Genomic DNA, 14,331 nt, shown 5'->3' on the forward strand with positions numbered 1-14,331 from the left:
CTACTGCGATTACTTTCGTCCTCCGTTCGTTCTCCCTCCCTCACCGTCGTCGTCGCCGTCGCCTTTTTCTGCTGTTGCGTTCACGTTCACTGAGTTATCTGCGTCCACCGTCGCTGTTCACTTTCTTCTCCATCGTTACCGTCACCTTGAAGGTATTTCTCTTCTCCATCGTTACCGTTCACTTTCTTCAGGTGTTTGATTAGGGCATTTTCTAAACTGAGTTTTACATTTTGTGCATTATGTTGATTAATGTTGTTTAGGGCAAACGAGCAGTATATGGTGTTCATGAGCACCTTATTGTAAGGTTTTTTGTTTCTGATTGAAAACTGATGTCATTTGGAGTGTGTTTGAGCTTGTGCTTGGAAGTTTGATGATTATGGATGCAAGTTTGTTCATGTTCCAAACACCATAAGTTTGCATTGGTCTTTTGTATGTAGTAGGTGTGTGTGAGTTTGTATTCAATAATGATGAAAAAAAAAAGAGAGTTTAGATTGTTGTAACATGAGAGAAATGGAAGGTATATGAATGTGTTTTTTGTGTAGCTTCACGAATATGGTCATTGTCTTACTTGGGTCTTATTGAATCATTTCTATATTACAGATAAAATGGCTAACCAAGACGATACCCATGACGCGAGTGGATCACGTAACAATGTTGAAAAAGAAATCAAACGAGGATTGACTGTTATGAAGTCAATCATTCGTGCAAGAGACAGGGGTGAAAAATTCGAAGTACATTGGAGTGCTGAAGACCAACTAATTGAGCCTAACGGTTCAATGTTGGCAAGTTACATTGGTTCCCTTGTTCGACAACATATTCCGATTACATGTGATAATTGGAGAAGTCCGGAATTGAAGGTTGGCAAAGAAAAAATATGGTCCGAGATACAGGTACTTACCATATATTATTATATGTTTTTTTTGTTGACTATTTGTTGACCATATATTGTTATAATATTACTTATAATAACACACTCCATTTGTATGTTTTTTAGAGATCCTTTCACATCGATGAAAGCCGGCAAAAATATTGTATTCAATTGGCCGGAAAAAGACTCTGAGGATTTCGATCCTTTTTGTCCAACAAATTTCTCAAGGATGAGGAAGGAAACTTTGTTGAAGCAGAACGGCCAATGAAGTATGCGGAGATTATTTCAGCCGAAGAATGGGATAACTTTGTCGCCAAACGAAGAAACAAAAAATTCCATGTAATGTCTGTTAATTATGGTATTATACAATTGTTAAGTTACTTGGTTCTAATATGCCTTAAACTTTTTTATCCAGGAAGTAAGCGACAAAAATCGGAAAAGGGCATCAAAACCCGCGTATCCGTACAAAAAAGGGCGTACGGGATATGCACGGTTACAACAAAGAATTGTGAGTATATTCAAATGCTATGAGCTTATACATTGTCACAATATGTTATAATTGATGATCTTATAATCTGATTCAATTTGTAGCTATCCGAGGAGAAAAGTGACGCAACATCTCTTCCGGAGCACGTATTGTGGAAGGCTGCTCGGGTTGGGAAGGATGGGGCTGTCGTTGAAGCGGTTCAAAATGTTTATGACGAATGTGTAAGTATATGTAACATTATTTCTTTAATTATATCGAAAATTTTGTTAGACATATAATTCATTTTTAATCTCCTCTAATAATATTTCAGGAGACTTTATCCCAAACCTTACCTTCAACTGAGGTCCAGGATTGCAGGAGCGTACTTAGTCGAGTACTAAATGTTCCTGAGTATTCCGGTCGTGTGAGGGGTAAGGGTTTTGGTGTGACTCCGTCGTCATTTTATAAAAAACCAAAAACAAAAAATTCTACCAACAAAGAGGTGATGGAGACCTTGGCGGAGTTAAGGGCACAAGTACTCGAACTGCAAAAGGAGAATGCAAGGTATAGAGAGGAAAGGTGCGGTTCCGAGGCAAAAGATACTAGTGACCGAGCTAGTATCAATTGTCAACCGAAATTTCCCGAGGTAATTATATATGTTATTATGAAATTAAAATAGCACTTTTTTACTTGACACATATACACGTTAACAATAGCATTTATTATTGGTTTAGGGCATTACACCTTGTCAGCTGTATCTATCGTCACCAACTTATCGCATGGTTGGCAAGGGAAAAGTGCACAACACTTCGGGTGAATTACTTCACCATAATCCCCTCCCGGTGGGATATATGAAAGTTTCGGTTGACCTTGTATTAGATACCGACGCACTTCTACCATTACCTGACGTTGTTTCAGAGACAACGTTGATGCGAGATGCAGTCGGATCCTTTGTTGGATGGCCGTCAGATCTAATTTTCCCAGATGCCGAGGTATATATGTTCTAAATGATTATGAATATTTAGTATTCACATTTCAATTCAGCTACAATTATGATATTTAATCAATCCTTATTACATGGTAATGTTAGACTCCTACAAGACCCACACATAAAGCTGGTAAAGGGATTTCAAGACGCATCGAGTCGGTTGCATCTCAAAAAGAGGTACAAATATATATACCCATTGAATTATATACGCAACGATTCTGTTGCATCACAAAAATTCATGATTTAATTTATATGAATTTTTAGGTTCCCGGTCGAAAGTTGAAAAAAGCTGGTAAGGATATTCCAATGACGTCCGGGACAAAATCTCAAATTATGATGCGTCTTGAGAAAATGGTGGAAGAGTCCGATATTATGCACGGCGCCATCCGTAGTGTAGATTTTGATGAAGGTGTTTTCGGAATTGCTCATTCCGAAATAATTGCAAAGGAGGACATGCAACAACTTTTTGAACACGAAGAATTGGGCATCGCTGTCATTCATGCATACATATGGTACTCCGATCAATCTATTATTTACTTAGTTGAACAATTTATTTACACATTTCAATGAGTAGTCTAATGTTTATTATGTTTCTATTTAAGGTATATGTATGTAACATTGATGCGGAGAACTGAATTGTGTAACCGATTCAATTTTATTGCTGCTTCCCGTATCAACACAACGTTTATAACGAAAAATCCAACATCCATAAAGAATGAACTAGTCGATAGATTCATGGCGGCCGGCGATAATACTACACCCAGTTTGTATTTTTTACCGTTTAATTCTGGCAACGGGTAAGATTTTCTTTCTAATAATTTCATTCTAATCTATGTATATCTTTTACGTAGAAAATTTTCATGCATCTAAATTTTTGTTTTATTTTACAGTGGTCACTGGGTGTTGGTTGCTATGGATCTTTCGAGACTAATGGTGTATTATCTCGATTCGTTATCGGGTGATTGGAGTAAATATTCGAGTATGAAGAAGACGGTTGACGCGTAAGTGAAATTCCCCTAAATATTCGTGTGTATTTGTATATTTAATTATGTCTGTCAGATTGATCTCAATATAAGTTTTTATTTTGTTAGGACAATACTAAAATTTAGATCGAAAAAGAATTATCGTAATAGGAAGGACATTACCTGGGTCAGAGTTCAGGTATATATTAAGTATCTTATTTTTGCTTATAATAGTGTTTGTTTTTTTGCTTATAATAGTGTTTGTAAGAAATTAACTATATATATATTGTTTGTTTTTCTGTGTAGTGTCCTCAGCAAAACATTTCGGTCGATTGCGGATTTTTTGTATTGAGATTTATGAGAGATATCATTGCGTTGAATCGTATAGACATCCCAAAAATGGTATGGAATAATAACTTAGGGTTTATTTTAATATTATCGGATATTTCATCTAATTTGTTACTAAATCATGAATATGTTTTATTCTCTTAATTGTAGTACTTTGAGGAATACAAATCTTACTCAAGAGCTCATTTGGATGAAATGAAGGATGAATTGTGTCAATTCATTGTTGATCAAAGAATCATATAGCTAGGTTGTATATTGTTGTACATATATGTATGAAATGTTGTTGTTGTATGCTGTTGTTGTATATATGTTGTATATTGTTGTTGTACTTTTACTAAATCATGAATATGTTGTTGTATATTGTTGATCAAAGAATCATATATTAATGTTGTATATATGGAGGATTAATGTTGTATATAAATGGATTCATGTTGTATATATCAATGGATTAATGGTGTATAACATTGGATTAAAGGATGAAATCAATATGAATTTTACACTTTTGCAGCATGCGAACAGGTTCCCAATTAAATATCCACTGTTTTTCAAACAAATTTTTTTAAAATAACTAACACTTTAGAGGGCGCTTTCTGTAGGAAGCGCCCTCTAAACACTTTACATTGACAACTTTAGAGGGCGCTTTGTCCAGAAAGCGCCCTCTAAACACTTTACATTGACAACTTTAGAGGGCGCTTTGTCCAGAAAGCACCCTCTAAGGTGGCCCTTTATGGACCACTCCAGAGGGCGCTTTTTTCTGAAAGCGCACTATAATGTGGCCCTTAGAGGGCCACTTTAGACAGCGCTTTCTCCAGGAAAACAAAGCACTGTCTTTACCTATGCCAGCGCCACTTTAGAGGGCGCTTAAAAGCGCTGTTATAGGCCAAAATAAGCGTCCTCTTTTCCCTTATTTGGCGTAGTGACATGTCTTGTTTTATTTCTAATTTTTTACCATTCACCATTTTTTTGTAGTGTAATTGCTTGCAATTTACAACATGTTTAGAAATAAATTTCTCAATATTGTCAATAGTAGAAAGCAATAAATTTGGAGTATTTTATTTGATTGACAATATATGAAGTTTATACCAAAAATACAACATCAACTTCAACACCATTATGTTGAGATGAATTGCAAGAGAAGAAAAAATATTTCGTTCAAGATAGAAGAACATTGAATTTTTTGTTGTCTTGTTATCCATCCCAAAGTACGATGCGGGCAACTTTGAAACGGCTACATATAAGTTAGATTTAGGGTAAAATTTGATTAATGAGTGCTTTTATAGTAAAATTGTGATTATCTAATCCCTCCATTATTAAAGATAACCGAAGAAATAAATCATTAATTTAAAAATAAAAAACAATAAAAAGAAATACATCACTTTTGAAGAAATAAAAACATAAATAGTTGTTGTTGGAATCCGAAGCATGTCCTAAGTTATTTTTCTACTTGGTTATATTTAGAAAAAATTTAAAAATAAAAAACAAAATATGGCGCACATTAGCATTATATCTCATTTTTTTGTTGGATGAGGTGAAAACTTTATCATGAAATATATTATTTGTAGTAGTGAATTTCTGTTTATGCAACCGAAACGCTAACAATTTAACTGAATAATTAATTTTAAATTGCAAATTTAATGACATTCAAACATTCTTCTGAATAACACGACGTCAAATTATAAATTCTCAATTCATATCAAACCCTAAAGATGCAATTGAATGAAGGTTATTTAACTATCTCAAAATTCAATGCAAATGCAATTTTTAGAAATTATGAATTTCATAAAATACAAACCCTAATCCTAAATTTCGTAATTCCAGCATAAGAATTCAAATCAAATTCAATTTTAAATACAAACTTAATTAACAAATTGATTATTTCTGGATAAGAATTCAAATCAAGTTCAATTTAAAATACAAATCTTAATCCCCAAATAGATCATTTATGGGTAAAAATTCAAATCAACTTTTACTTTAACTACATACCCTAATACCCAAAATGATCATTTTTGTGTAAGAATTCAAATCAACTTCAACTTAAAATACAAACTTTAATATTCAAATCGAAAGTTTATGTGTAATGACTCATCAAACCAACTTGATTTTGAGAAAATATAAAGATTTGGATACAAATAACTACCTATAGAAAAAGGGAATAACTTTGAATCATTTGATGAGAAAATTGATAAACGAAGATAAAACATTTTTATACCATTGGATGAACAACACAACTAATATGGGAGCATATGAACGTTTTCTTTGAAAGCTATAATCGAACAGGAATACAAATACAAAATTGGGTGAGGGAAGAGGAAGAATAATATTTCACACTGCATCATGCATGGAAGGTGGGTGATGATATGGGAGAAGGAATAAGAAGTAGATGAAGGACGAATAACACATCATATAGGAACTTAAGGGTTTAGAATTTCAATTAAAATATTAAATTTATCAATTAAAATTTATTTTAAATTATTATTTAATTTAAATTCATATAGACATTTGTTATTTGATAAATTATTATTAATTTAATGGATGAATCATATGCAATAAATAAAAATTACATATAAAAAAATAGTTCAATGCTATGTAAACGTGGCTTGAACTATTTTTCTATCGGTCAATTAAATTGATTTTTCTAAAGAAGTCAATTTTATGACTTCCCCATTAATAAATATATGTGATAAGAAGTCATTATTTTTTCATGAAGTATATGTGATATTATTGTTTTGATTAACAGTTTAGAAATTCTTTTTCCCTCTTTTCGTTTGCATTAATTTTATAATAATTTGTCAATTGTGTATAATTCAACGTGATCAAAGTATCTTCAATGCCACGAGTTAAAGGGGATTGACCTTTTTAGGTATGAACTTTTAAATATATATCAATTTAGTCTTTTATTCCAGTATTATATTAAAATAATTGATATTCAATTATGTCCAAATTAAGAGAGGAAAAATAGATAGAAATATTGTATATTATATATATTTTTTGATGCTAATTTATGTTATGTCAAAGTAATTTTCTAATAAGATGGACTCTAGTCCTTAGACTATTTAACTTAAAGGGAAGTAGAAGTAGATAGGGAATGACTTAAGGTGTTTAATGAAGACAACATTGATGTAACAATAGAGAGAGAAAAGAGACATGGATAGAAATGGTAACTTAGAATTTTCCAAATATAGATTATTTGTATACATATACATTTTATATTCTTTTTCCTGCCATTCTTATCTTTTCTGCCATTCTTATCTTTCCATATATAGATGATTTGAGGTGTTTTGGCTTATTATTTATTTTATATTCTTTTTCCTGCAATCCTTATCTTTCCATATATAATACATCACAGAATTTGATGTGTTTTTGCCTTATTATACATTTTATATTCTTTTTCTTGCAATCCTTATCTTTCCATATATAATACATCACAGAATTTGATGTATTTTGGCCTATTCTACATTTTATATTCTTTTTCCTGCAATCCCTATTTTATATAGATTATTAGTATAGATAAACAATCAATTCTTTAACCCTATCCCACCTATCTTATATATAAGTAGATGAGTAGAAAAATATAATTGGATAATCAGTTTGAAACATAACCCTGAGACTTGTTTTTGAAAGAGCGCAAATTAATAGAGCTTTTATCACTTCATTTCAAGTTTCAAACAATCACGGACTAATCGTTGTGAACAGTAACTAGTAATGGTTACTTCACTCACATGGTTTCCTGCAATCTGCAAACCCTATCTTTCCTGCAATCTGCAATCCTTATCTTTCCTGCAAACCTTATCTTTCTTGCAATCTGCATTCCTTATCTTTCATGCAATCCCTATTTTATGTAAAATATACCTACAAACTATGAAGACCGGACTCAGACACGGATATGGGACATGGACAAGGACATGAGGACCCCGCTAAGGTAAAAAATATAGGATTAGGACACATCTATATATATTTTATATGTTAATATAATGATGCAATTTATGAGCATAATTTATAAAGAGTTTAAGTTGAGATGAAAAATTTGTGTTTATTTAAACTTAGCACTTTCAATAAAAAAAAGATAAATCAACCAAACAAAATGATACAAATTATATCATAGTCACTCCATATTAAAAAAACCATTATCAAAATCTCACTCATCCAAGACAAGTTATTAGAAATTCACTGTATCATCTAATGAATAAAACTCATCTCCGACGACATCCCAAATTTTAATTTCCTCTTAATTAAATTGGGGGATGCTCCTCGATGTGGTGCCACCTTTTTTATCTTTGAAGAATTGATAAATAATTACGTGCTTTAATTTCTTTCAACGAAAAAGGATTTGTAATTGTGTTGTTTTTATAGTGTGGAAGTGGATTATGAAAGATAAAAATCCCTTTTTTTATAAAATTTTGAATATTTTTTAGCTGATTATTTTTTTAATTATTCGTATCCTTTATTTGAAATAAGGTGTCGTATCTGTGTCGGTTGTGATTGAAATTTTATTTTTTCATTGGACATTTCAAAAACGTGTAAGATATATGTCGTTCGCATGTGGTACACATATCCGTGTCAGACACGTGTCTGACATCACGACACACCGTGTGAATGACGTATCGAAGCTTCATAGTCTAAAAACACTCTCATATAATGGAAGTGTTTTGTGGGAAAACCAGAAAGCAAAACACTCAAAACATGGGAGACATATATTCAGCTTACATACTATCCACAGAACACCGTCCCAACTTCTCTACCTTTGTCGAAGTTGATGAAATTCCAATCATCGACCTCTCAGAAACTAGCCAAGAAAACCTAGTCTCAAAGATTGGCAAGGCATGTGAAAAATGGGGATTCTTCCAAGTAATCAATCATGGAATTGCCTCCGATCTAATCATAAAGGTTGATAATGAGGCCAAAAAGTTTTTTGAACTAAGTATGGAGGAAAAAAAGAAACTGAAAAGAGATGCATGTAATGCAACGGGGTATCATGATGCTGAGCATACTAGGAAAACAAGGGATTGGAAAGAAGTGTTTGATTTTCTTGTTAAAGATGGAATACAAACCCCTTCTTCTGATGATCCACATGACTTGGGGCTATGTACTCAAAAAAATCGTTGGCCACAATCCCTTCCACATTTTAGGTACTCTATTTTTTATCAAATGATTTAAACGACCTATATATAACCAAACTCCATATAGTTTCTAAACTAATGCAACATAAAACCATCATTATGTTTTTTTCTTTCTTAGGGAAATAATGGAGGAATATGGTGGGAAATTAGAAAAGCTATCATACAGGTTGTTGGAGTTAATTTCGTTGAGCTTAGGCTTAGCTGGTGACAAATTCCTTGACTGCTTCAAGAACAATCTAAGCCAAACGAGGATCAATTACTATCCTCCATGTCCTTTCCCTGATTTGGCACTTGGTAATGGTCCTCACAAGGATCCTTGTGTCTTGACTGTGGTTGCACAAGATGATACCGGAGGCTTACAAGTTAAGAAAAATTCAGTTGGTTGGGTTCCAGTTAAACCTATTTCTGGTGCATTTGTTGTCAATCTGGGTGATATTCTTCAGGTGCGTTGACAAAGCAATTTTTACTCTTTAAAACTTTTGTGTTCAAATCTCAATATTGGGTGTTTTTTCAGGTTTGGAGCAATGACAAGTATGATAGTGCAGAACACAGGGTGGTAGTAAACTCACAAAAAGAAAGGTTTTCCTATCCATTCTTCCTTTTTCCAGGTCCACATATTATGGTGAAGCCTGCAGAAGAGCTAGTGAGTGAGAAAGATCCTGCAAAATACAAAGCATACAATTTTGGCAAATATTATGCTAATAGAACCCATGCTGATTTTGGCAATCAAGACATTGAGGGTAGAGAAATTCATCACTTCAAGATTCTGGATTAGCTATTAAAAAATATTCAGCATCTGTTTTGGATTTTCTGTTGTTTTTCATGTCCTTATTCTCATCAAAGACATAATAAATTGAGCTCCCTTTTATGAAATCGTCGTAACACATGTGTTGCAAAATAAAAAAATTCTTGTAATGAAACTTGTCCTCTAATTTAAATAAATGTGTGTTCCTTCTTTGTTTTTAATGAACTTAAATTTGGTTGTTTATTCGTTGTTTTAGATTTATATTTAGATGTCATATTACTCAAGTGATTTATGTATATTTCACTTTACAATTTTTAACTTTATATATTAGATTTTTTAGAAGAAAAAAAATATTAATGAAGTAATTGCTACTGATTCCCTTACTTTCTCTTAGGAATTGATACAGCCCCTCTAAATTTATTATTTTTTCTTTTTTATTTAATGAATATATTTTTAGAATGCAGAACATATTAATTGTTGCTCATAGAGTGCCAAATTTTTTGGCAACATATGATATTTTTGTATTTGAAATCTCATTTCTAAAAAAAAAAGTGTTTAAAATATGTTTGTATTTGAAATCTTATTTCTTAAAAAAAGTGTGTTTAAAATTCAAGAGTTTTTGAGTGATCCATGATATATATAATATATATATATATATAGATATATATATATATATATATAATATATATATATATATATATATATATATACTATATATATAAGATATATATATATATATATATATAATCTATATATATATCTATATATATATATATATAATATATATATATCATATATATAATATATATATATTAATATATATATATATATATATATATATATATATATATATATATATATATATATATAATTATATATATATCTATATATATTATATATATAATATTATATCTATTATATATATATTATATATATATATATATATATATCTTATATATATATATATCTATATATCTATATATATATATAGAATCAATATACATGTATTTTCAACAAGGTAGCAAATCAAGAGCAATTTATATGTCACTACTAAAAAAGTATATACGACTAACACCTATTTTATCATGGTTTTTAAAGGGACCGTGGTATTATCTATAAAATCAGACGTCATTATTTTTATTAAAAATTATTTACATATTACCACGGTTATATATAACAGCAGTGGTGAAAGCTCATAAATGACATGAATTCAAATCTTAGAGCATATAATTTTATGATTTCTTTAAAATTATATTTGCACCTTTCTTTTTTATTTATTTTTAAATTAAAAATACATGTAATTTCACTGCGGTTGATTAACACAATCGTTGTGATTTGAGTTACCTCATTTAATTTTTATTTTCATACTGGCGCCATTCAACTTCATTTATTTTTAATTTGAAAAAATTTCACATTTTACTATGGTTGTTTTAGCTAACTTTTGTGATATATTTTCTCCTTTATTTATAAAAAATCTAATGGTAACAAAACTAGTTCTTTTTTTTATAAAAATTAATTAAATAAATCAAATATCAGTACGGTTGGTTTCAAGTGGTGAAATGTGTTATTCCGAAATATGAAACACAACTTAGGTTGTCTACTAAATTACCAAATTTTTATATCATCATTGAGAAACCATTCAACCCTAACACATTCAGAGCAAGTTGAACCCCATTTTAAACCTGATGTCCTTTTTTTCTTTTTTTTTAATGGATGTTGCGACATGTTTTTCACGCCACAACATTTTGTTCACAGGGAATGATTTTCTTGTAGTGAGGAAAATCCACAAAGATTATTATCTCACCCCATTATATTGTTGAATTATTATGTAATTGAAGGAAGGCAAAGGTAAAGTCGTGCGAAGATGTTTTGACGATTTCGATGTTTCAAGGTAGTTTTTGCTGTATATATATATGTGTTTTGTTGGGCACTCATGTATACCATGTTCCATATGATATATTTTGAATATCTTAGACATGTATATAAATGGTGGCACTAAGCACTTATGTTGTATCAATAACAATTAACGTTTGAATGATATTATTCTAGATTTATATTATACGTGGAGTTACATTTGATTTGGGATAACTTGGTCCATTTTCCATGGTTTTTTTGGATAATTGGATTGTATTTTGTATAATATGATTATTTACTATGTTTTTTTGACCTTTATGAAAAAATTTAAATCTAATTACTATATGATAGATACACACCAAATACACATAACAATTTTATTTCCCAATAACTCACAAAATCAATGATATGTTACATATGGATTTAACATACCATCTTCACAAGTTGGCTCAATCTCTAATCAACATGTCGGATACTCGTGTATGTTGTTTCATAATGCAACAAAATTGAATTTATTATCAAGTTCAAATCATAGACTCAACGTGATAATTCAATAACTGTTTCCATTTAACTTTTATCATTTCAATATTAAACCAAAACGCTAAAACAAAATTTGAACTCCAATACTATATTTAGCATTCTAACAAATAATGAACATTTATCTCTGAAACAATTTTTTTAAATCTATTTGACTTAGATTAAACATAAAATTGCAACAAATTTAGATCTTTCTTGGTGGCTAACACTTTCATGTTTGTCATTACATTGGATAAATTATAATAAGAAAGAATAAGCTTGAATTGAGACTAAAAAGTTATCATTATTTCAGTAAAATACAGAGTATTATCTACGAAATTATTCTATAACAGTTAATGTATTATAGCTTACGTCAAATTTATAATCATGTGTTTTTTATGCAATGTCCTTGCATCTCACACAGAGAAAGCACTTGAGCTTGTTAAAATCATCCACTAACTTTCTTTTGTTTACTCATGCAAACCCTTCTTTAATGTGTCTTTTCGAGCTCAAACTCTTTCATAGTAAATAGTTTGGAGCCATTACTTAACTGTCGGATATTTAAAAAATAAATCATCAAAATAATTACAATATCACACAACTTAAAATGAATAATATCCCAATAATAATCACTACTGTAAATAACACATTTAACCTCACACGCAAAGTTGATTTAACCTCGGTTACAGAGGCGAGGTAACAAAGGGCATCATAAAAACTCTCCATTATACCCCCCGATTTTGAAATAACCGAGGGGATAATTGAAATGGTCATTTGTTCGATTCACAACTATATCTTTTTTAGATTTTCAAAACTAATGTCGCATGCCTCTCGGTTTATGTCCAAAACTGAGGGAAAAGATAAATTCAGTTTTTTAAATACCCATAACATTGTTTACACAGAATATTAATACATTAATTTATTTACAAACTACATTGTTTACACATAATATTACATTCTTTACACAGAATATTAACATAAAAATATATAACAAATTTTGAATCTAATTCGTTGTCATCATTGTCGGTGAAGAACTAATGTTAGATCTCTTGTGGAACCTCGTTGCATTGATCTTGGGGAAGATCAAATGGTGGGTGCAATATATTCTCTATTACTTTTGCATTCATTTGTTTCTGATATAAAACAAAAAAGATTAGATAAAACAAATAAATATTCAGTTATATGATTATTTAAGAACACAAATTTTGAACCTAAATAATTTTCTACTCTTGCAAATTATCCTAGAGAAATTTTCCCAAATAAAATAAATGTTGCTTTAAGTTTTAAAGTTTTCTTGTCAATGTTTCACTAATGAAAATGTCTTGAGTGTTGATACTCATTAAATGTTTCACTAGAGAAATTTTATAATATCTTTTAAGTTTACCATGGATTACTAATGGAAATGTCTTGAGCTTTGATACTCATTAAATGGACGACAAAGATTCGTTTAAGGGCGGTGAAGAACCTCAATAAACATACTTATATTTCCTCTTGTTTTTTACTCAAAATCAAGGTAAAATGTGGGTCTCTTTAAATTAAAAATACAATAAAATATTTTCCATCTCAAGTGTCATATACCTCTCGGTTTCCTTGGAAAACCGAAGGGAATAAGCTTTGTTTTTTTAACTACATTGTTTACACTGACTATTAAAATATATTGTTTAAATAAATCTAGATTTTGACAATAGATTCTTGGAGAATAAAAAATCTTTTCAAGTTAAACAATCTGCATGCATCCAATTTCTGATAAGTTATCTTGTGCGTTGACACTCATTAAATGTTTCACTGGAGAAATTTTGTAATGTCTTTTAGGTTCACCATGGATTACTAATGGAAATGTCTTGAGCGTTGATATTCATTAAATGAACGATAAAGATTTGTTTAAGGACAGTGATGAAACACAATAAACACACTTATATTTCCTTTTGTATTTTACTCAAAATCGAGATAAAATGAGGTTCTCTTTAAATAAAAAATACAATAAAATATTTTCCATCTCAAGTGCCATATACCTCTCGGTTTCTTTAAAAAACCGAAGGGAATAAGTTTTTTTTAATTACATTGTTTACACAGAATATTAAAATATATTGTTTAAACAAATCAAAATTTTCACAATAGATTCTTGGAGAATAAAAAAGCTTTTCAAGATAAACGAACTGCATGCATCAAATTTCTGATAAATTTTCTATTTCAACCATTGGAAATTTATTTCTACACTTGCAATCCATCCCAGAGATCTATTCAAAGATTTCATTATCTTGAACAAATATTTTCATGGCAAATGCATTCACAAGAAAGACAACAAGATATATAGTGGTAAATATAGATATTTTCTTTTGGATTGATGTGTTGGTAATATCTTGAGAGTTGTGAACATAATGAATTTCCCATCGGTTTTATAAAAATACTGAGGTAATATATAACTTGCAACAAATGGTGAATGATAAAAAATTGAACGTAACATGTT

At 30.3% G+C, this 14,331-nt stretch overlaps 2 protein-coding genes across 3 annotated transcripts; both read left to right on the forward strand.

Annotated features, from left to right (window-relative positions):
- The first annotated feature begins 2,590 nt into the window (after positions 1–2,590).
- LOC127118717 (uncharacterized) lies at positions 2,591–4,171 on the forward strand. The gene is made up of 6 exons (XM_051048974.1): positions 2,591–2,834; positions 2,925–3,119; positions 3,213–3,323; positions 3,414–3,483; positions 3,591–3,686; positions 3,783–4,171. The coding sequence occupies exons 1-6, from the start codon at positions 2,629–2,631 to the stop codon at positions 3,873–3,875; spliced, it is 771 nt and encodes a 256-aa protein (XP_050904931.1). The 5' UTR covers positions 2,591–2,628; the 3' UTR covers positions 3,876–4,171.
- A 2,998-nt stretch (positions 4,172–7,169) lies between these two features.
- LOC127118714 (protein DMR6-LIKE OXYGENASE 1) lies at positions 7,170–9,715 on the forward strand. Of its 2 annotated transcripts, XM_051048971.1 has the most exons (4): positions 7,170–7,551; positions 8,155–8,758; positions 8,868–9,192; positions 9,264–9,715. In XM_051048971.1, the coding sequence occupies exons 2-4, from the start codon at positions 8,268–8,270 to the stop codon at positions 9,522–9,524; spliced, it is 1,077 nt and encodes a 358-aa protein (XP_050904928.1). In that variant the 5' UTR covers positions 7,170–7,551; positions 8,155–8,267; the 3' UTR covers positions 9,525–9,715. The 2 variants fall into 2 exon arrangements, with proteins under 2 accessions (XP_050904928.1, XP_050904927.1); XM_051048970.1 differs by having other exon boundaries at positions 7,170–8,758.
- Positions 9,716–14,331: the final 4,616 nt, after the last annotated feature.

Source organism: Lathyrus oleraceus, chromosome 2 (assembly GCF_024323335.1).
Source record: "Lathyrus oleraceus cultivar Zhongwan6 chromosome 2, CAAS_Psat_ZW6_1.0, whole genome shotgun sequence".
NCBI lineage: Eukaryota > Viridiplantae > Streptophyta > Magnoliopsida > Fabales > Fabaceae > Lathyrus > Lathyrus oleraceus.

Bases quoted from the DNA above. Each gene is read 5' to 3' on its own strand.
- LOC127118717 (XM_051048974.1), top strand. From the start codon at position 2,629: ATGACGTCCGGGACAAAATCTCAAATTATGATGCGTCTTGAGAAAATG. The intron at 2,835-2,924 runs GTACTCCGATCA...TTTCTATTTAAG, and splicing joins GTCATTCATGCATACATATG to GTATATGTATGTAACATTGA. The intron at 3,687-3,782 runs GTATGGAATAAT...TCTTAATTGTAG, and splicing joins GTATAGACATCCCAAAAATG to TACTTTGAGGAATACAAATC.
- LOC127118714 (XM_051048970.1), top strand. From the start codon at position 8,268: ATGGAAGTGTTTTGTGGGAAAACCAGAAAGCAAAACACTCAAAACATG. The intron at 8,759-8,867 runs GTACTCTATTTT...TTTCTTTCTTAG, and splicing joins CAATCCCTTCCACATTTTAG to GGAAATAATGGAGGAATATG. The intron at 9,193-9,263 runs GTGCGTTGACAA...GTGTTTTTTCAG, and splicing joins ATCTGGGTGATATTCTTCAG to GTTTGGAGCAATGACAAGTA.